The following is a 14,359-nucleotide window of genomic DNA, read 5'->3' on the forward strand; positions in this document are numbered from 1 at the left end:
AAAAAAATATTAATTTAATGATACTTTTGTAATAAAATCTATTCAATTCCAACTTAAAGTTGAGCATCTGATGCTCATCTCTCAGACAACCCTATTATTTTATCATATTAATTATGCTATCACAGATGCCTATCCTTCCAAATAATTTTTTTTTAAATAGTGTATGTTTTTTGAGCTATGCTAACGAAGAATATGACGACAGCAGTGAGCCAGACTTAAATACACAGACATGAATGGTCAATTATAATAATTATTTTTGCATTTGTATCCATTATAGGTGATAAAATTGTTCAGGAATAATTTTTTAATTACATTAAACGATAAATTTATACAACAGTTTGATTTATTTTACACACCAGCTACCACTACAAATTATTGTTAAATCTTACAATCAATACAAGTACATTACTTCATAAGAAAGCAAAGTCACACTACGTCTCCAAGACCAGAAATGAGTTCTGCTGCTATTTCTGGCTGCATCTGCTAGCCTGGCTCAGATTCACTCACACAGTGTGGGTAAAAGCTAGTAATTCAACCATTTCACACACTCATGATAAAAATCTGAGATTTGATTAAAAAATTATTCTGGCATATTAAATCAAATGTATTCCAAAATACTTTAGGAAACAGAAAGGAGGAGATAGAAAGGCTGAAGTGATCATTTATATGAATGGTTATGTATGGCAGAGAAAAATCTCAAGCAGCAGCCAATTTATACGCTGCTAATTCCTTCCTTAGACGATCAGACTTAGACTGGTCTGATTTCAGCAGGAAAATCTCTGCATAGAGATCAACACTGGTCTCAAGCATAAGATCCTAATTATTTGAAAGGCATTTGTTTTCATAGCTTTTTTTTTTATGTGTCCAAGTCGATGGCATTTTAATGCCTTATTAAATGGTTGTTTTACAGCAGCCCGTCTGTTCAGTCTCTGTGCCCATGTCTGTACTTTGTGCTGCAGGATTTTACCTTTCATGCTAGCCAAAAAATATTTTCCAAATTCCCTATAAAAGTTTTCGATATTTCCTAAGACAAATAGAGTGGCTTTTTACATACTCTAAAATGACATTGATACGGTAGATATGACATGTATGCCTCCCCATTTACGGTGTGCTTGCAAAAAAGGTGAAGGTTTGTGTTCATTAAAGGGATATGCTCGCTAGCTTGGGTCCAGCTTCATATGACTTTTTTTAATTACAAAAAAAAATGCAAATGTTTTCATTTCTGTCTTTCTTTAATTCAGTTTAAATCCCACCAATACAAAATATGAGAACACTCCCCTACCTGTGCTTTTAGCACAGACTTTGCCATGTGGGGTCTCTAAATGCACAAGAAATAAAAAAAATGAACCAATTAAAAAAAAGAACTTGAAATAAAATTAAATTGATGAGAAGCTTTTACATCAAATTACTTCGAAGTGCATGCTAGGTAAACAAACCTTCAAATGTGAAAAGGAAGGTAGATTTAAAAATTATACGTTTACCACCATTCTGACAACAGCCCCAGTGAAATATTTCTTTTAAACCTACGGTGAAGCCCTTGCTTTGTTGAAGTCAAATGGCAGAACCCCCGCTGAATTCAACGGGGCCAGACTTTGGAAGCAGGTAGCTCTTTCCCATCACTCATACATAAGATTGTGCTGCCTCTCCACTTGCACTGAAGAACAGCTTTATCAGAGTTGGCATAAAATAACAGTCCTTTACTTATCTGTCTTAGTCCTGATGAGTATGTGGTATGGATCAGTAAAAATCTTTTAAGATAAAGTATAATCTAAATTGCCTGTTTTCAGTTCTTCAGGGTTCTGCAGCAGTAGGCAATAATGAACAGATGATGGAAGCAGCCAGACCTACAAAAGAAATAGTATTTTAAAAGTACTGTACTTAGGGGTGAAAAGGTTTGCCTTTGTACATAAAGAGCTCTATTCACTAAAAGAAGTTTTTACAAATGTGGTTATTTCGAATAGTCAAAAAGTGTGAAATACACTTAAAATGAGCAAAATTTGTGGGTTTTCCTATGGGTTAAATATGTGCCATACTAATAAAGCTCTCCTCACACCTCTTCCTAACTCATAGTCTTTGGCCTCATTCTGCAAGATGTTTTGAATTGAGGGAGCTCAGCTCTTTGCTGGAATGGACCATTAGCCATTAAAGTCCCAGGTCTGTAAAGATTAATGGACTTTAAAGGGATCCAGAAGAAATCACCTAAATCTGACATTCAGCATGGCACACATCAGAGTGTCTTGCACCAAGCCCATGAAGCACACACCTGAGTGAGCTCCATGGGCTTACACAGGTCCTAACAACCTCACCCTGAGGATCCCGCTGGAGGACAGAGCACTCCAAGGAGCAGCTGTTATGCTGAGTAGCTAAGCAGGCACAGCAAAAGTGGAGTGAGAACGGAGACCAAGTCACACAAATCAGAAACATGAAGTAACCTCAAACCTTCTTTCTTAGAGCCCCCAAAAGGCCAAATTCTAAAGCACAAATTACTTTGAATTCTGCCTAGGTGCTCGGATCTCACGTTACTCCAGAATCCAAGCACCTCCCGAGCACGTACGTATCTGGGGTCATTGATTCAGAGGCTCCAATATCAGGCACAAACAACAGCTAACCAAGTCTGCTATCTAACGGTAATGTGCTTGTTTCTGCAGGAGGGCCTCCCACATTCAGAACCAGTTTTCTGATGCTCTCCTTTCCACTCCTGTCTTTAAAAATGTACCTGGCACTTACGCTGTATGAAACCCACATCAACACCTTACACATGGAGAAAACATCCCTGCTTCCTGTTTTGTGCAATCTACCTCTGCTGATGTAGGTCAGTATTTTGGGGTAACCCACAGTAACCCAGCAGTACCACTGATTTACATGTGAGCTCATTCAACAGAGGTTTTACAAAGTGATGAAAATCTTTACACAACTGATTTTCCACTGTTTGATCCCTCCTACTGCTTGAAGAAAGCTTCAAATAGCTTTAAAAAGAAACAAATGTGTTAAAATCAGACTGTTCATAAGTACTCACTTTCCTAGCTTTTGTCTTTTCAGTTTTCAGCTGCCTATGATGTCCAGAAGTTGAGAGATCTGTGTTTAACATAAATGTGTCTAAACCCATGCACTTACTTCCCTTTGCTTCTGTTACTCTGGTATTGTGGTCTGTTGCTGCACATTTTTTTTTATAATAGAAATATAACATGACAGCTCCATGATGGTTTAGATATAGAAAAATAAGACATTTAGGAAACCATGGCTTTTGATACAAAAACTTTAAAGCTGAATCTGTTTGCTACAGAAAAAACCCCTTAAAATTTCATAGCACTTGGTTGAATGTAGCAAGAAAATTATCAGTCTATTACTTAGTTCACATGCATAGACCCCAGAAATTATCATGATATTTTAGATATACATAGGTACAAAACCACATATGTTTCAGCCACGTGGTATTGTATCAGTCTTTCGCTAAGGTACAGATTTTCTTTGCTTCATCTAACAGTAGAGATGTAGAATTTAATAGCAACGTCCCTCCTTGAACACTAACAAATTAATAAAAATCAGTTTATTGCAGCATGCTTATGTCAGGATAAACTAATGGATGATAAAGCCATGTGTTTCTTCAATACAATTATGCCTGTTTAGAAAAAAAGAAGTCCATAATTCCGTGCACAGCAGGAATCCTGTAACAAGAGATGATATCTTCGACCACTGCTCCAACTCCTTGTCATAAAGAAACGCAGACTTTCAGGAGAGCCATTTTGACAACTGGCCATTGGGCTACTACCAGGGTTTCCCCAGGCAACCTGTTCCTCATGATCTGGGATAGGGCAGTGCTAACGAACCTCCAACGGTGGTCCCTAGATAAACCTGTGCTCAAGCCTGTTTCACACCACGGATGAACAACATTCCTCCCTTCTGTGATCAGGAGGCAATGCGCCCTTCAGAGTCCCTGCAGCCTGCTGAGGATTTGTCCAAACCATATATCCTTTTCCAAAGAAACAGCAGTGCAAATGTTGTATAGATTTAACCACTGTCAGATGTGCTTTGAGCAGAATATTAATTTCTCTCCAGAGAACACAAACTTTTTGTTGTAATAAGCCACCATCCTCTCAAGTCCTTTGATTTCCTCTGTCAATACTGCCCTCGGACCATAAGCACTAGCATCTGTGTCCAGCCTGAAAGGTGTTTGAAACATGGGGAGGCTAAAATGGGAGCAGTTATAAGAGCTTTTTTTTAAAAACTGAAAATATTACATCACACTCTGCTAGCCACTGAAATGGTTTCCTTCTCACCAAACCCATGCAGTGGTTTTACAATATTAACAAAGCCACAAATAAACAGCCTGAAATAGTAGTAGCAGTAATGCTTAAAAAATCCAGAAACCTTTACCTGACTGCCATTCTCTGGAGAGCTGGTCAGGATTGTCCTCCCTCCACTTTCTTTTTGTCAGTGAAAACCATTCCCTGGCTGGCTGTGTACTCATAATTAATTACTTCTGCTTGCAATGATTCACTTGCCTTTGGATTTGATTTCAGGTTGATGACTTTCAACATATTACAGACCCTTTGTAAATACATTGGTTCCTGTTCAAACATTTTACTTCATACCAAGATACCATCTAGAGATAATCTGAAACAGGCTTGCTGTACCATACCTTCTCCCCATCCTCTAAAACACAGCAGGTGCTGAGCCAAAAGACATCTTTTTAAATTGTGGTAGGTATTGTCCTGCTCTGAAAGCTGTTCCCTCCCCCTTTTCCTGTTTCTTGGCTCTGCAGAATCTGCTCAGGCCACCATTTGACTTTAATCAGAATGGTGAGTGAGGTCCAAAAATTGTTGAAAGCTCACTTATCCCATCCCAGTTAATTTCCTTGATGCCTGGTAGCACTTCTTACCGTTTTGCTTCTGCTAAATAGCGAGGTGCAGTCTAATGGGTTGGTTTCCCTCAGAATCAATCTGTGGTAGACCACTGTGTGCAGGCTGTATATTTATTGGATCCAGAGAACTGATTTTTAACAGGAAAAAACTTTTAGGGAATCTAAAGAGTACACCGAAATTGGGATTGTGGCACAGCCGTGGTGTCTTTATCCCTGCTCACACAAGTACCAACAGCAATGGTGAATCTACCTTCAGCAGAGGCTCACAAGCTCAGTGTAGCCTGGAGGTACTTAGCGGACCTGTGACTTGTATTGATCTCTGAGCTGCTGTATTTTCAAAGTTACAGTTAGCTGTGCTAGCTGGGTTAAAGCTAGAGCAAGCATACCTACCTGCAGCATCATATACTGCGAGGAAATCACTCGAGATGCTGCAGCTCCACATTTAAAAGAGTTTAGATTTTAAATTTCCTAGTGCAAGAGGAAAATAACCTCTCCTTCATATCTAGCAGCTAAGCAGCTAAGGTTTCTGCAAGGGCTTGGCCCTTAAAATATAACTTCCATCACTCTACCTTTTCTTGGGTAAAAAGATACTGCAACAAGTAGCTGCAGTACTAGTTCACTGCTGTACTAGGAAAATCTGCTCACTGCAAATCAGTTATCTACAAATACTATGCTTCACCTGGGCCACATAATTGAAGAAGATTTCCAGAGAATTAATTTGTAAGACAAACTTCCAGCATGTATTACTCTCTTACTAGCCATAATGAAATCCAAATCCTTCCATAGCTTATCCATCATTTTAGTTACATTTCTTGCTCAGCAGAGGACGAATTTTCAAAATCAGTTTTCCCACCTTTTGGATGCTTCATGTTTGCCAGCAGTCACTCTCCCTGCCCGAGACCAATTTATTCTTTTTCAGTCCACCTAATCCAATAAATTCAGTTTGAGAAAGGGTACTTTACTCCATTCATTTCACAGATCCTAATATACATTCATAAAGTAAACTGACCAAATCTAGAGAAAAGCTAGAAGCTTTATCCTCATTCCTTTGGAGCTCAGCACTTTCAGCTTCATGTCTTCACATTTCCTGAACTGATTGAAGAACTTTCCCTAGACGTTTCTGAAGCTCTGTCCTGGCCAGCTTCAGAACAGCTTTTATGGCCAATTTTTTCATAAGTCTAACATTTAACTGAACTACTTCCTTTAATTTTTCCACAGCTGCCAATTTTCCTTGTTTTACAAACCAAGATTATCACTTTTCCTAATTGTACAGTAAGGCCAGGGATCAGCGTAGGATCGCCTCTTTTCATCATTCATTTTAAAAACAGTACTTGAGTTACAGGATTTGGCTGCTAGGACCTCCAGTTTCTGTCCATCTTTCCAGTCATTCACCAGGGATGTGATTTGAACAGACCATATGTGCTCCTCCTGAAGCCCATAGCTCAGAAGTAGAGGGTTTGATATTTTTTGAGTTGATCTGAAATATCCCAACTGAGTATCTGTAATTTTCAAATCACAAATATTTTTTCTCTTAATTTCTCATCTCGCAGAGATCACTGATTGACAATCATTTTCTTACACTATGGACTTCAAAAGTGGCCTAAGATTCTTCGATTTCATTCAAAATTTTAGTTTATGTCTTCACCTGTGCTAGCAAGTTCCAGGCTGGCCAAAACTTTCCTGCTTTCCGCTATCTTCTGGTAAGATTTCTGGGCCATGCCAATCAGATTGCTGGATGAGACAGTGATCTTGTCAATTCAGTCTTGAAAGTTTGTATCCAGCCTTCCCCTTTGGCCTGAGAATTTTGTAGATGTTCCCAGATCTCTCTTTCTCTCTTTCCTTCTTTCCACAGGTCTCAGTCCTTCCGAAAAGGACTTCCAGACATTGCAGATTCTTGTTGAAATTACATCTGGCCATCTTTGATTTCTGCAAGTCCTGCAGAAAACAAGGTACTTGAGAAAAAAAAAGAAAAAAAGAAGCAACAGCTTTTCAGATACTGGTGCTTAAAAACACTGTCTGGATGTTCTGAATTAATATTGTGTTAGAAGCAGCCAAATGGCTGTATGCCAAGACTCAACTCAAGGTGCATTTTTACAGCAAAGCTATAAACCCACAAAATAAGTGGTTTATAATGGAAATTCTGACACACTTTTAATAATAAGGGCAGAAATATACTGGTTGTGGCAAGTAAGTATTTGACAGCTGTGGTACTCACCTGTCAGCTGTATTGCCTAAACAAGTCCATTTTGATGGTAGGATTCCTCTTTTATCTCATCCTGTTTCAGCCACACGGTTTTGGGGTAGATGGGTCCAGCCATATTCTGCAATTCATTCTGGAGCCTCTCAAAACCCTTTTCTCACTGATTACAGGGAAAAGCATCAACTGGGATTCACAGAGTACTGAAGCTTGCAGTGTTCTGAAGCTTATTGCGCTGACTTGGCTCCAGGCTGAGAGCAGCTTTCATCAGTTGAAAGATGAGAGTTTTCCATTGATGCTGTTCCTTTTGAGTGGCACTTCCCACCGGGTGACAAGGTATTGTGGTCAGGAAGAACTGTGGGACTGAGCATATGGGCCTTGCTTTCCATTTGAAACTCAATCAAAAAGTATCCTTGGAAACTTGTTGATATCAGAGCTAAGGATCAGCCCACGCATGACTGGAGAAAGGAACAACCTTGAGTAATATTCAGGATACTCATCAGTTTACATGAGTATAAAGATTATTAGCATGCTGTGAATGCGACAAGAAAATATTGCCAATAATAAAGGACTAAAAAGAGTTTCATAAGGCTGAAATGCCATACAAATAAATACTATACCTAACAATATGTTATAACTCTAATATGAAAAAAGACAAGGGACAGTTTCATTCACACATGAATGCTCTAACTGGTCATATACATTAGTAGCCTTCCATCAACATATGATTTACAACATGTATATGTGTGTGTGTATATTTATCTCAAGGGAAAGTAGGGGGAGAAATGTGAAAAGGCAGAGCCATTTTCCCTCAGAAATATTCAAGGTGACAATGTTCAAAACAATGGTATGCACTGGCTCTGTATCGGATCTGTCTGCACGGCTTGTATTAAACCTGAGATTTCCAAATACAGTTACAGGGATTATGGATATTTTTCCCATCCCAAGCATCTTGATTTGCAGTCATATTCTTCAGGAAAACTAAGAAATGAGTCAGTCTTTGATTGTCAGAATAGAAGTTGCCCATACACACTTATATACACATCTTGAACTTATTTCATACTTCCACACAAGTTGGAGAGAAGAGATTATGATTCAAAGTGAATGAAAACTAAACAGCTGACAAATAAACACAGGATGATGGATTAAATTTTCCAAGTAGCATGCAAGCCTTCCATACTATAAAACTAACTTTTGCCACTCTTAACACACAGATTAACTGCAACAGCAAGTAACAACGCAGAAAGCTTTTTCTTTTAAATAAAATGGAGAGGAAATGAAAACCAAATTATACATTACTTAAAAATAATCTATCTGGAGATGAAATAAAACATTTGTGACTCTGAACCAGGATTCATACCTTTACTTCCAACATCTTCAACTAACACCCCTAGGAAATTTAACACAATTAATGTTCTAAAAGGTATGCTGGATCAAGGGAAGCAGGGCTTGGGGCATACTAACTGGCTGCAGTCTTTAAGAGAGTCTAACAGCTTAAAGACACAAGCAAATTTTACTTGCATCTTGAGGATATTATTAATAAATTTACATTAGCTTAGTTTGGTAGATTTTAAGGGCATTTATAGAATTCCTAGAAATTAAATCAAAGCTAAAAAAGGGCATTGTTTTGTTTCAAATCACAGCAGGCTGCTTGTCTTAGATTTGAAAACCTCTGTGGTTCTCCACAGAACTTCCTGTAAAAACACAATGCTGCCACAATGGTTTAAGTCAGGACTGAAACACTATTGACCAAAACAAAAAGTTGAACACAGGGCAAGAATCTGATGGAAGCCGATGGAAGCACGAATCTTAACAAAGATACACCTAGATACAACAATAACTAGAAGTTTTCAAAGGGCTGTGAATTCAGAAGAAAGTCAATGCTTACACAAGCTTGTGCTCTCTGTGCTGGACATATTAGTAGAGTTATCTAAACCGCCCACAGTCTGCCTGACCGACGGGAAACACCTTGGTGGTTACGTGCTCTAGCGTTTTTCTTTGGAAATACAACTGGCATGCGAGACTTAAATGCCCTGGCTTCAGCTTGGATTAGGAGATCATTTTAAGGTAATACACACCCTCTCTTTTATCGGTTACGGCTGATACTGTTTTAAATGTGGTACAGAGCATGCTGCTGCTCTACTTAGTCAACATATCTGTAAAGTCTGTGTATCTACCTATCTAAAGTACATACCTTTAAATTAATTATTTTAGTGGCTTTTTTCATGTTTGTATATAGATAAAAGACAGATGAGGGTATTTTTAATATTCTGGCAATGCAGGTTATGTTCAGGCAAACTTCTGTCATCAACAGAAATAGAGGATCCTGCTTCTTGCCTTCATTCCGTATCTTTTCTGAACAAGTGGCAGCTATTACACTTTGTGCTATTTACTTCAATAAGCTTTTTTGGGTGCTCCAAGCACATACACACATACGTAGCTAGAAATTAACATTAATTTTTAAAATATAAAATCAGTTCTGATGCAACCCGGTGAGCTGAAGGAAAGTATCAATGTGTCTAGGGGAAAAGTCTTCAGCAAGAGGGTTTATTTTTCTTTTTGAGATCAGGCTTTTCTTTATGATTAGTCTCATGTGTTCCGTGTTGGTTATTTATGTTAATTTTTAAATACAAATTAACGTCTATGTTAGTTTAATCTCTCTGTTTGGATGCTATTGGAATGGAGCCCCAGTGTGGGTACATGCCCAGGTCTTCTCCAGCTGTGCCTTGCAAATGAGGAAAAGGAAGGAGTTTGACAGCAGCTCTTGTTGCTGCCCAGACCAGCTCTGAAAAATCTGCAACAGCCACAGTGCTTTCTTTGGACCAGCTTCCTCCTTTTATTAGCTCCTAGCTGCTTTTCTGGGTAAAAAAAAATCAATGGAAAATGGACTTTAAAAATATTTATTTTGGTATAAAAAAAAAGATAGCCCAAGAAAAATACTTCAGGCAGAAATCTAATGACTGAAAAATTAGACTGGTAAGATTTTAAAACCAAGTTAAGAGTTAAGGCTTTTCTTGGTTTTAATTTCTTTGGGAGCAACAGAAACTAACAAATGCTTTTCTGGTACAAAGATGCTCAGGATCCTTCAGGGACTAAGTATCTTCTTCTAACATGATTTAAATCAAGAGATTTTTCTTAAATAGTAGTAACTATTAAAGTATTAGATTTAAAGAAAGATTATACAACTTTCACCATAGAGATGTAAAAGGTTTAACAACTCAGACCTCTACAGTCCAGGCAGCAGAAGAACTAGAATATTTCCGCTATGGCATGGGAGCAGGACGTGGAAAGTTGGAAGGTCATTGGAAAAAATATGTGCCATAGAGACTCCATTTTGTTCCATTTTAAAACCATCAGGGGAAAATTGAGGGATGCAAGCCATGAGCACAAACGCAACCCCAAGCAGAGGGAGTGCAACTGTTACAGAGCTGCTGCAGCTCCGGGTCCGCAGTGGGAATTTTGGAGATTCACTTTGTCGGTGTTCCCCGAAATGGTCGCCCTACACCACCGGGCAAAACCCATTTACCTGGGCATTGCACAGAGGCAAAGAACTGATCCAGTGTCTGTGAATGTGTCGTATATAGCCAGCCTGGATGGAGCAGAAGAAATCATAAAATCACTCAGACAAAGATAAATCTGTTTCTTAGGCCCTGTCTAGGCTATGAAAAGATGGGTTCTGCCCCTCACTGCCACGGCTGGAGAAGATGTGGTCAGCTGGGTAACATTCGATCATGTTGGTCGGACTGCATGAAACTGAAATCGCTGTGCAGAATCAGTGTTCGCTGAAAATATTACGCTAACCCTAGCAGTAGCCTTGCTGGGCAGACAATGTCAACCTGCCAAATATAAAAAATGAGGTTTTGTTAAGCTACTTGTTATTAGCTGCTCAAACCTTGACTGCAGCTGAATGAAGAAACCCCAACATTCCCACGACGAACACATGGCTTAACCAAAATACGGGAGGTCCTTTCCTCACAGAAGACGACAAGCCTAGGAATAATTGTTAAAATAAATACTGGAAAACTTGGCGCTCTCTCTTCACCTACACAAAAAGGAACAGTTAAATCCATAAGCCAAAGTTTCTGACTAACTTTTACAAAGTATTTCTCCTTTGAAACAGTTAAGCAGCATACTTTGATCTTTGTGTATGAAATACTTCATCTTTCAGAATAATCATAGTCCATGTCCAGTCTCCAAGTATAATTTGTGGCTTTAATATTTACAATGTTATTTTGAGGAAACACAAAAAATATAATTCATTCAGTATTGTTTATGTCTGGTTTGAAGTCACAGACGTTACAAATTGAAGTAAAGATATTCAAATTTTCCACATCTTCTGGAATTTTAAATTGTGCCTATGGGACAAAATTTCTTCCTTCACAAGGCTCTTTTCCTGACCGATGTCCAGTTGATTTCAGGATGATTTGATTTCTACCTGACATTAGAGAACAGAAATTGGCCAAAAGTAAATTCTGGATCATATTAAGGATTATTTTGCTTGCCAAGTAATATTATCCTCTAAGTCTATACAGTATAAACCGCTATAGTAAAGGAATATTTATATATGAATTATTTCCATACAAAAAGAAACTGATTAAGAAATACAGCACATAACCTTCTTATATCAGTGTAACACTACTGTATCACATATATTGTGCTGTCTGAAAGGTGAAGCCTGGGATACACAGTGGGAGAGACTGCTTGGAGCGTAGATTAATGGAAAACGAAGAGCATGGAGGATGTTCACTGACTCTAGCGCAAAGCACAGCAGCAATTTAAACACAGATCAATACAAATAAAAGTTTATGTTGACAGAACTCTTACCTAATATAACACATACCATTTTCTACATAGCAATAATAAAATTTAAAAAAAAAAACTGAAAAAGAAAAAAGGAATGGGTCAACCCTGTAAATTCTTTGATGGGAGTACCTACAATATTTTCATGTTTTCATGTCTTATTTGTGATCGTTTTTATAAGATTGGATAAACTGTATTACCTTTAGTTGCCTCAGGAATAACATCTCCAGTATTTTGACAGTGTAAGTCATGCAATACTCCTTGTGCAGACAAGGACGATTGAACAAGACGACAGCAGTCTCTTTTTTTGGAATGACTTTACGACACCTCCTCTAAAAGAACACTGGTATGTGCTCCTTAGATGAGAAAATACAATATTCCTTCATGTACAAACCAGTATTTTATTTGTAATAGCATTCACCTGATCCAGTTTTTAAACAGAAATAAATGCAAAAGACAACATCTTCAGAACCTAGAAAGAAAAAAGGTTCTCGTGCCTTGGGAGCTATTGTTACCGGAGAATGAGTTTCCCCAAGAGGTACCAACAAAATTAAAAAGAGGTGGCAAAGATAAAATTAATTAAATGCTTATAAAAAAAGGAACATCCACTATCTCTATTCCTTTCCAACAGACATCCCCATATGGAATTTATTTTTAGGATGCTCATTCCTTCTCACAGGTTCAATGCTACCCATTTCACACCATTTAACTATTGAAAGCTCTTGAAATTCCGGACCAGAGAAGCCAGAGACCAGTGTATTTCACAGTGATGTAGCTAATGTGTCAGACTTGTAAAATAGCTCTTAGTGGTAGACCTCCATTTAGAGAAAGACGGAAACTAGCTTTAAATACTTAAGGCTTTAATATCTAGTCCATTACGCTGCAGCAAGGTCTTGTAAAGAGTCAATTATGGGATACTTCTGATTTGATCCACATGCAAGGGAAATCCGCTTCTTTGCCTTTAAACCTCTGTAGTAAGTGTCCTGTTTAAATAATTAGTGACACTTTTTCTTTGATCAAATTGATTCACATTGTTATTCTTTTATGTTAATTTAAAACTTAATCCATGTAAAATCCAAGACAGATCTTAATCCATCATTCACAGAGCTTTTACAAAAAGGTACTATCATGAGATTGTCCAGAAAACATGACAGGTTAAAGACAGTAGTGAACTAACTTGAAGTAAAATGTTGGGGTTTTTGGCCTTCTGAAAACCTGTGAATCACCAACCAAGTTAATACTATCAGCATGGGTAAGCAGTGCGACAATTCGGAAATAATTGTCAGCAGAGACACAAAGCTAGCAGCTACTCTAGCACAAAACCCTTTCTCCAGCATATTTAATGATGAAGCCAAAATCTGAGCGTTTCCTGCCATTAAAAATGTGTTAATCATGGAAAATATTTTAAAATAAACCACAGCTATTTTTACTTATATTCTTGCTTTCTATTCAAAGCTTAGTTGTCCAGGTTATAGGGAAGTTACCAGCAACAAAGTGGGAAGAGTTTTCAGGCCAGACAGACTTGTTAAGGTGCTCAGCCAGTAGACTACGTAGAAACAAAAATATTCTCAATATTTACTCTTTCATGTTCATACCATTATCTTTGGTAAGATACTTCTATAAATCCATGAACAAGAGGCTGGTAATAAAGTTATCTGTATAAGTGCATAAGTATTTAACTTTTGCCCAGTTCAATAGACCACATCAACTCTTCACTTGCTGTACACATTCAAATAATTTGAATTAGTATCTCTACAGTGAGGTAAAAATTAGTTACAGCCTTAACTGAACATGAACTGATGATTTCTGGATAGCAGACTTACATTTTACCATGACATTTCAGATGCTTTTATGTTTCCTAATAATAATTAAAAAGTTATGCTTCTAGACAGCAGCACTGCCATTTAATAACAAATGAGGCACAGGAACTATTTTGCTAAAATATTGCTGTATGTTTCTTCAAAAGGCTTGATGGAGGAGTATTTAAACTCTGTAAGTGTTTTTCTAAAATATTACTGCAACACTACAAAAGAACTAGTAACAGATCATATTTCACAATAATTCGAAAAAATATTTAAGGAAAACAAGATGACCATTTTGTTTAACTGCATGACAAAATTCTTGCGCAAAATTGTTTTACAAAATGACTAATGGAATGTAATTGCTGCAAAATTTCCTCCTGAGCACGAACAGCTAGGTCTTGAGGACCTCTGCTGTTCAGGCAGTGCACTGTACAGCCGCACGTTCGGGATATTATCTCTGTTCAACCGCAAAGGTGAACAATTTTGCCTTATCTTTAGAAATCACTCTGGCTGCACAATCACACTGACATTTGAAAAATTATTTCATTTAATATAGTAAACCCAGTACTTTGTAAGACAGTATCTTTTAGCCATCTATCATTTAAAAAGCTAGAGACTGCTGGGAAAATTTAAATAGCCAGTATTTCAATTCACCTGCTTAAATTTGTGCACTGATGATGAAACTTGGAGATTTGCGTA

The 14,359-nt window shown here is 37.7% G+C and overlaps 1 protein-coding gene across 1 annotated transcript in view; it reads right to left on the minus strand.

Annotated features, from left to right (window-relative positions):
• Nucleotides 1-1,751: 1,751 nt before the first annotated feature.
• Nucleotides 1,752-14,359, minus strand: part of BRIP1 (BRCA1 interacting DNA helicase 1) — a 116,762-nt gene continuing 104,154 nt past the window's right edge. The window contains exon 24 of the mRNA XM_086475255.1: nucleotides 1,752-1,844. Within this exon, the coding sequence (XP_086331381.1) occupies nucleotides 1,752-1,844 (93 nt within the window). The remainder of the gene's footprint in view (nucleotides 1,845-14,359) is intronic.

This window comes from Leptosomus discolor, chromosome 18 (genome assembly GCF_034619465.1).
Source record: "Leptosomus discolor isolate bLepDis1 chromosome 18, bLepDis1.hap2, whole genome shotgun sequence".
Classification (NCBI taxonomy): Eukaryota; Metazoa; Chordata; class Aves; order Leptosomiformes; family Leptosomidae; genus Leptosomus; species Leptosomus discolor.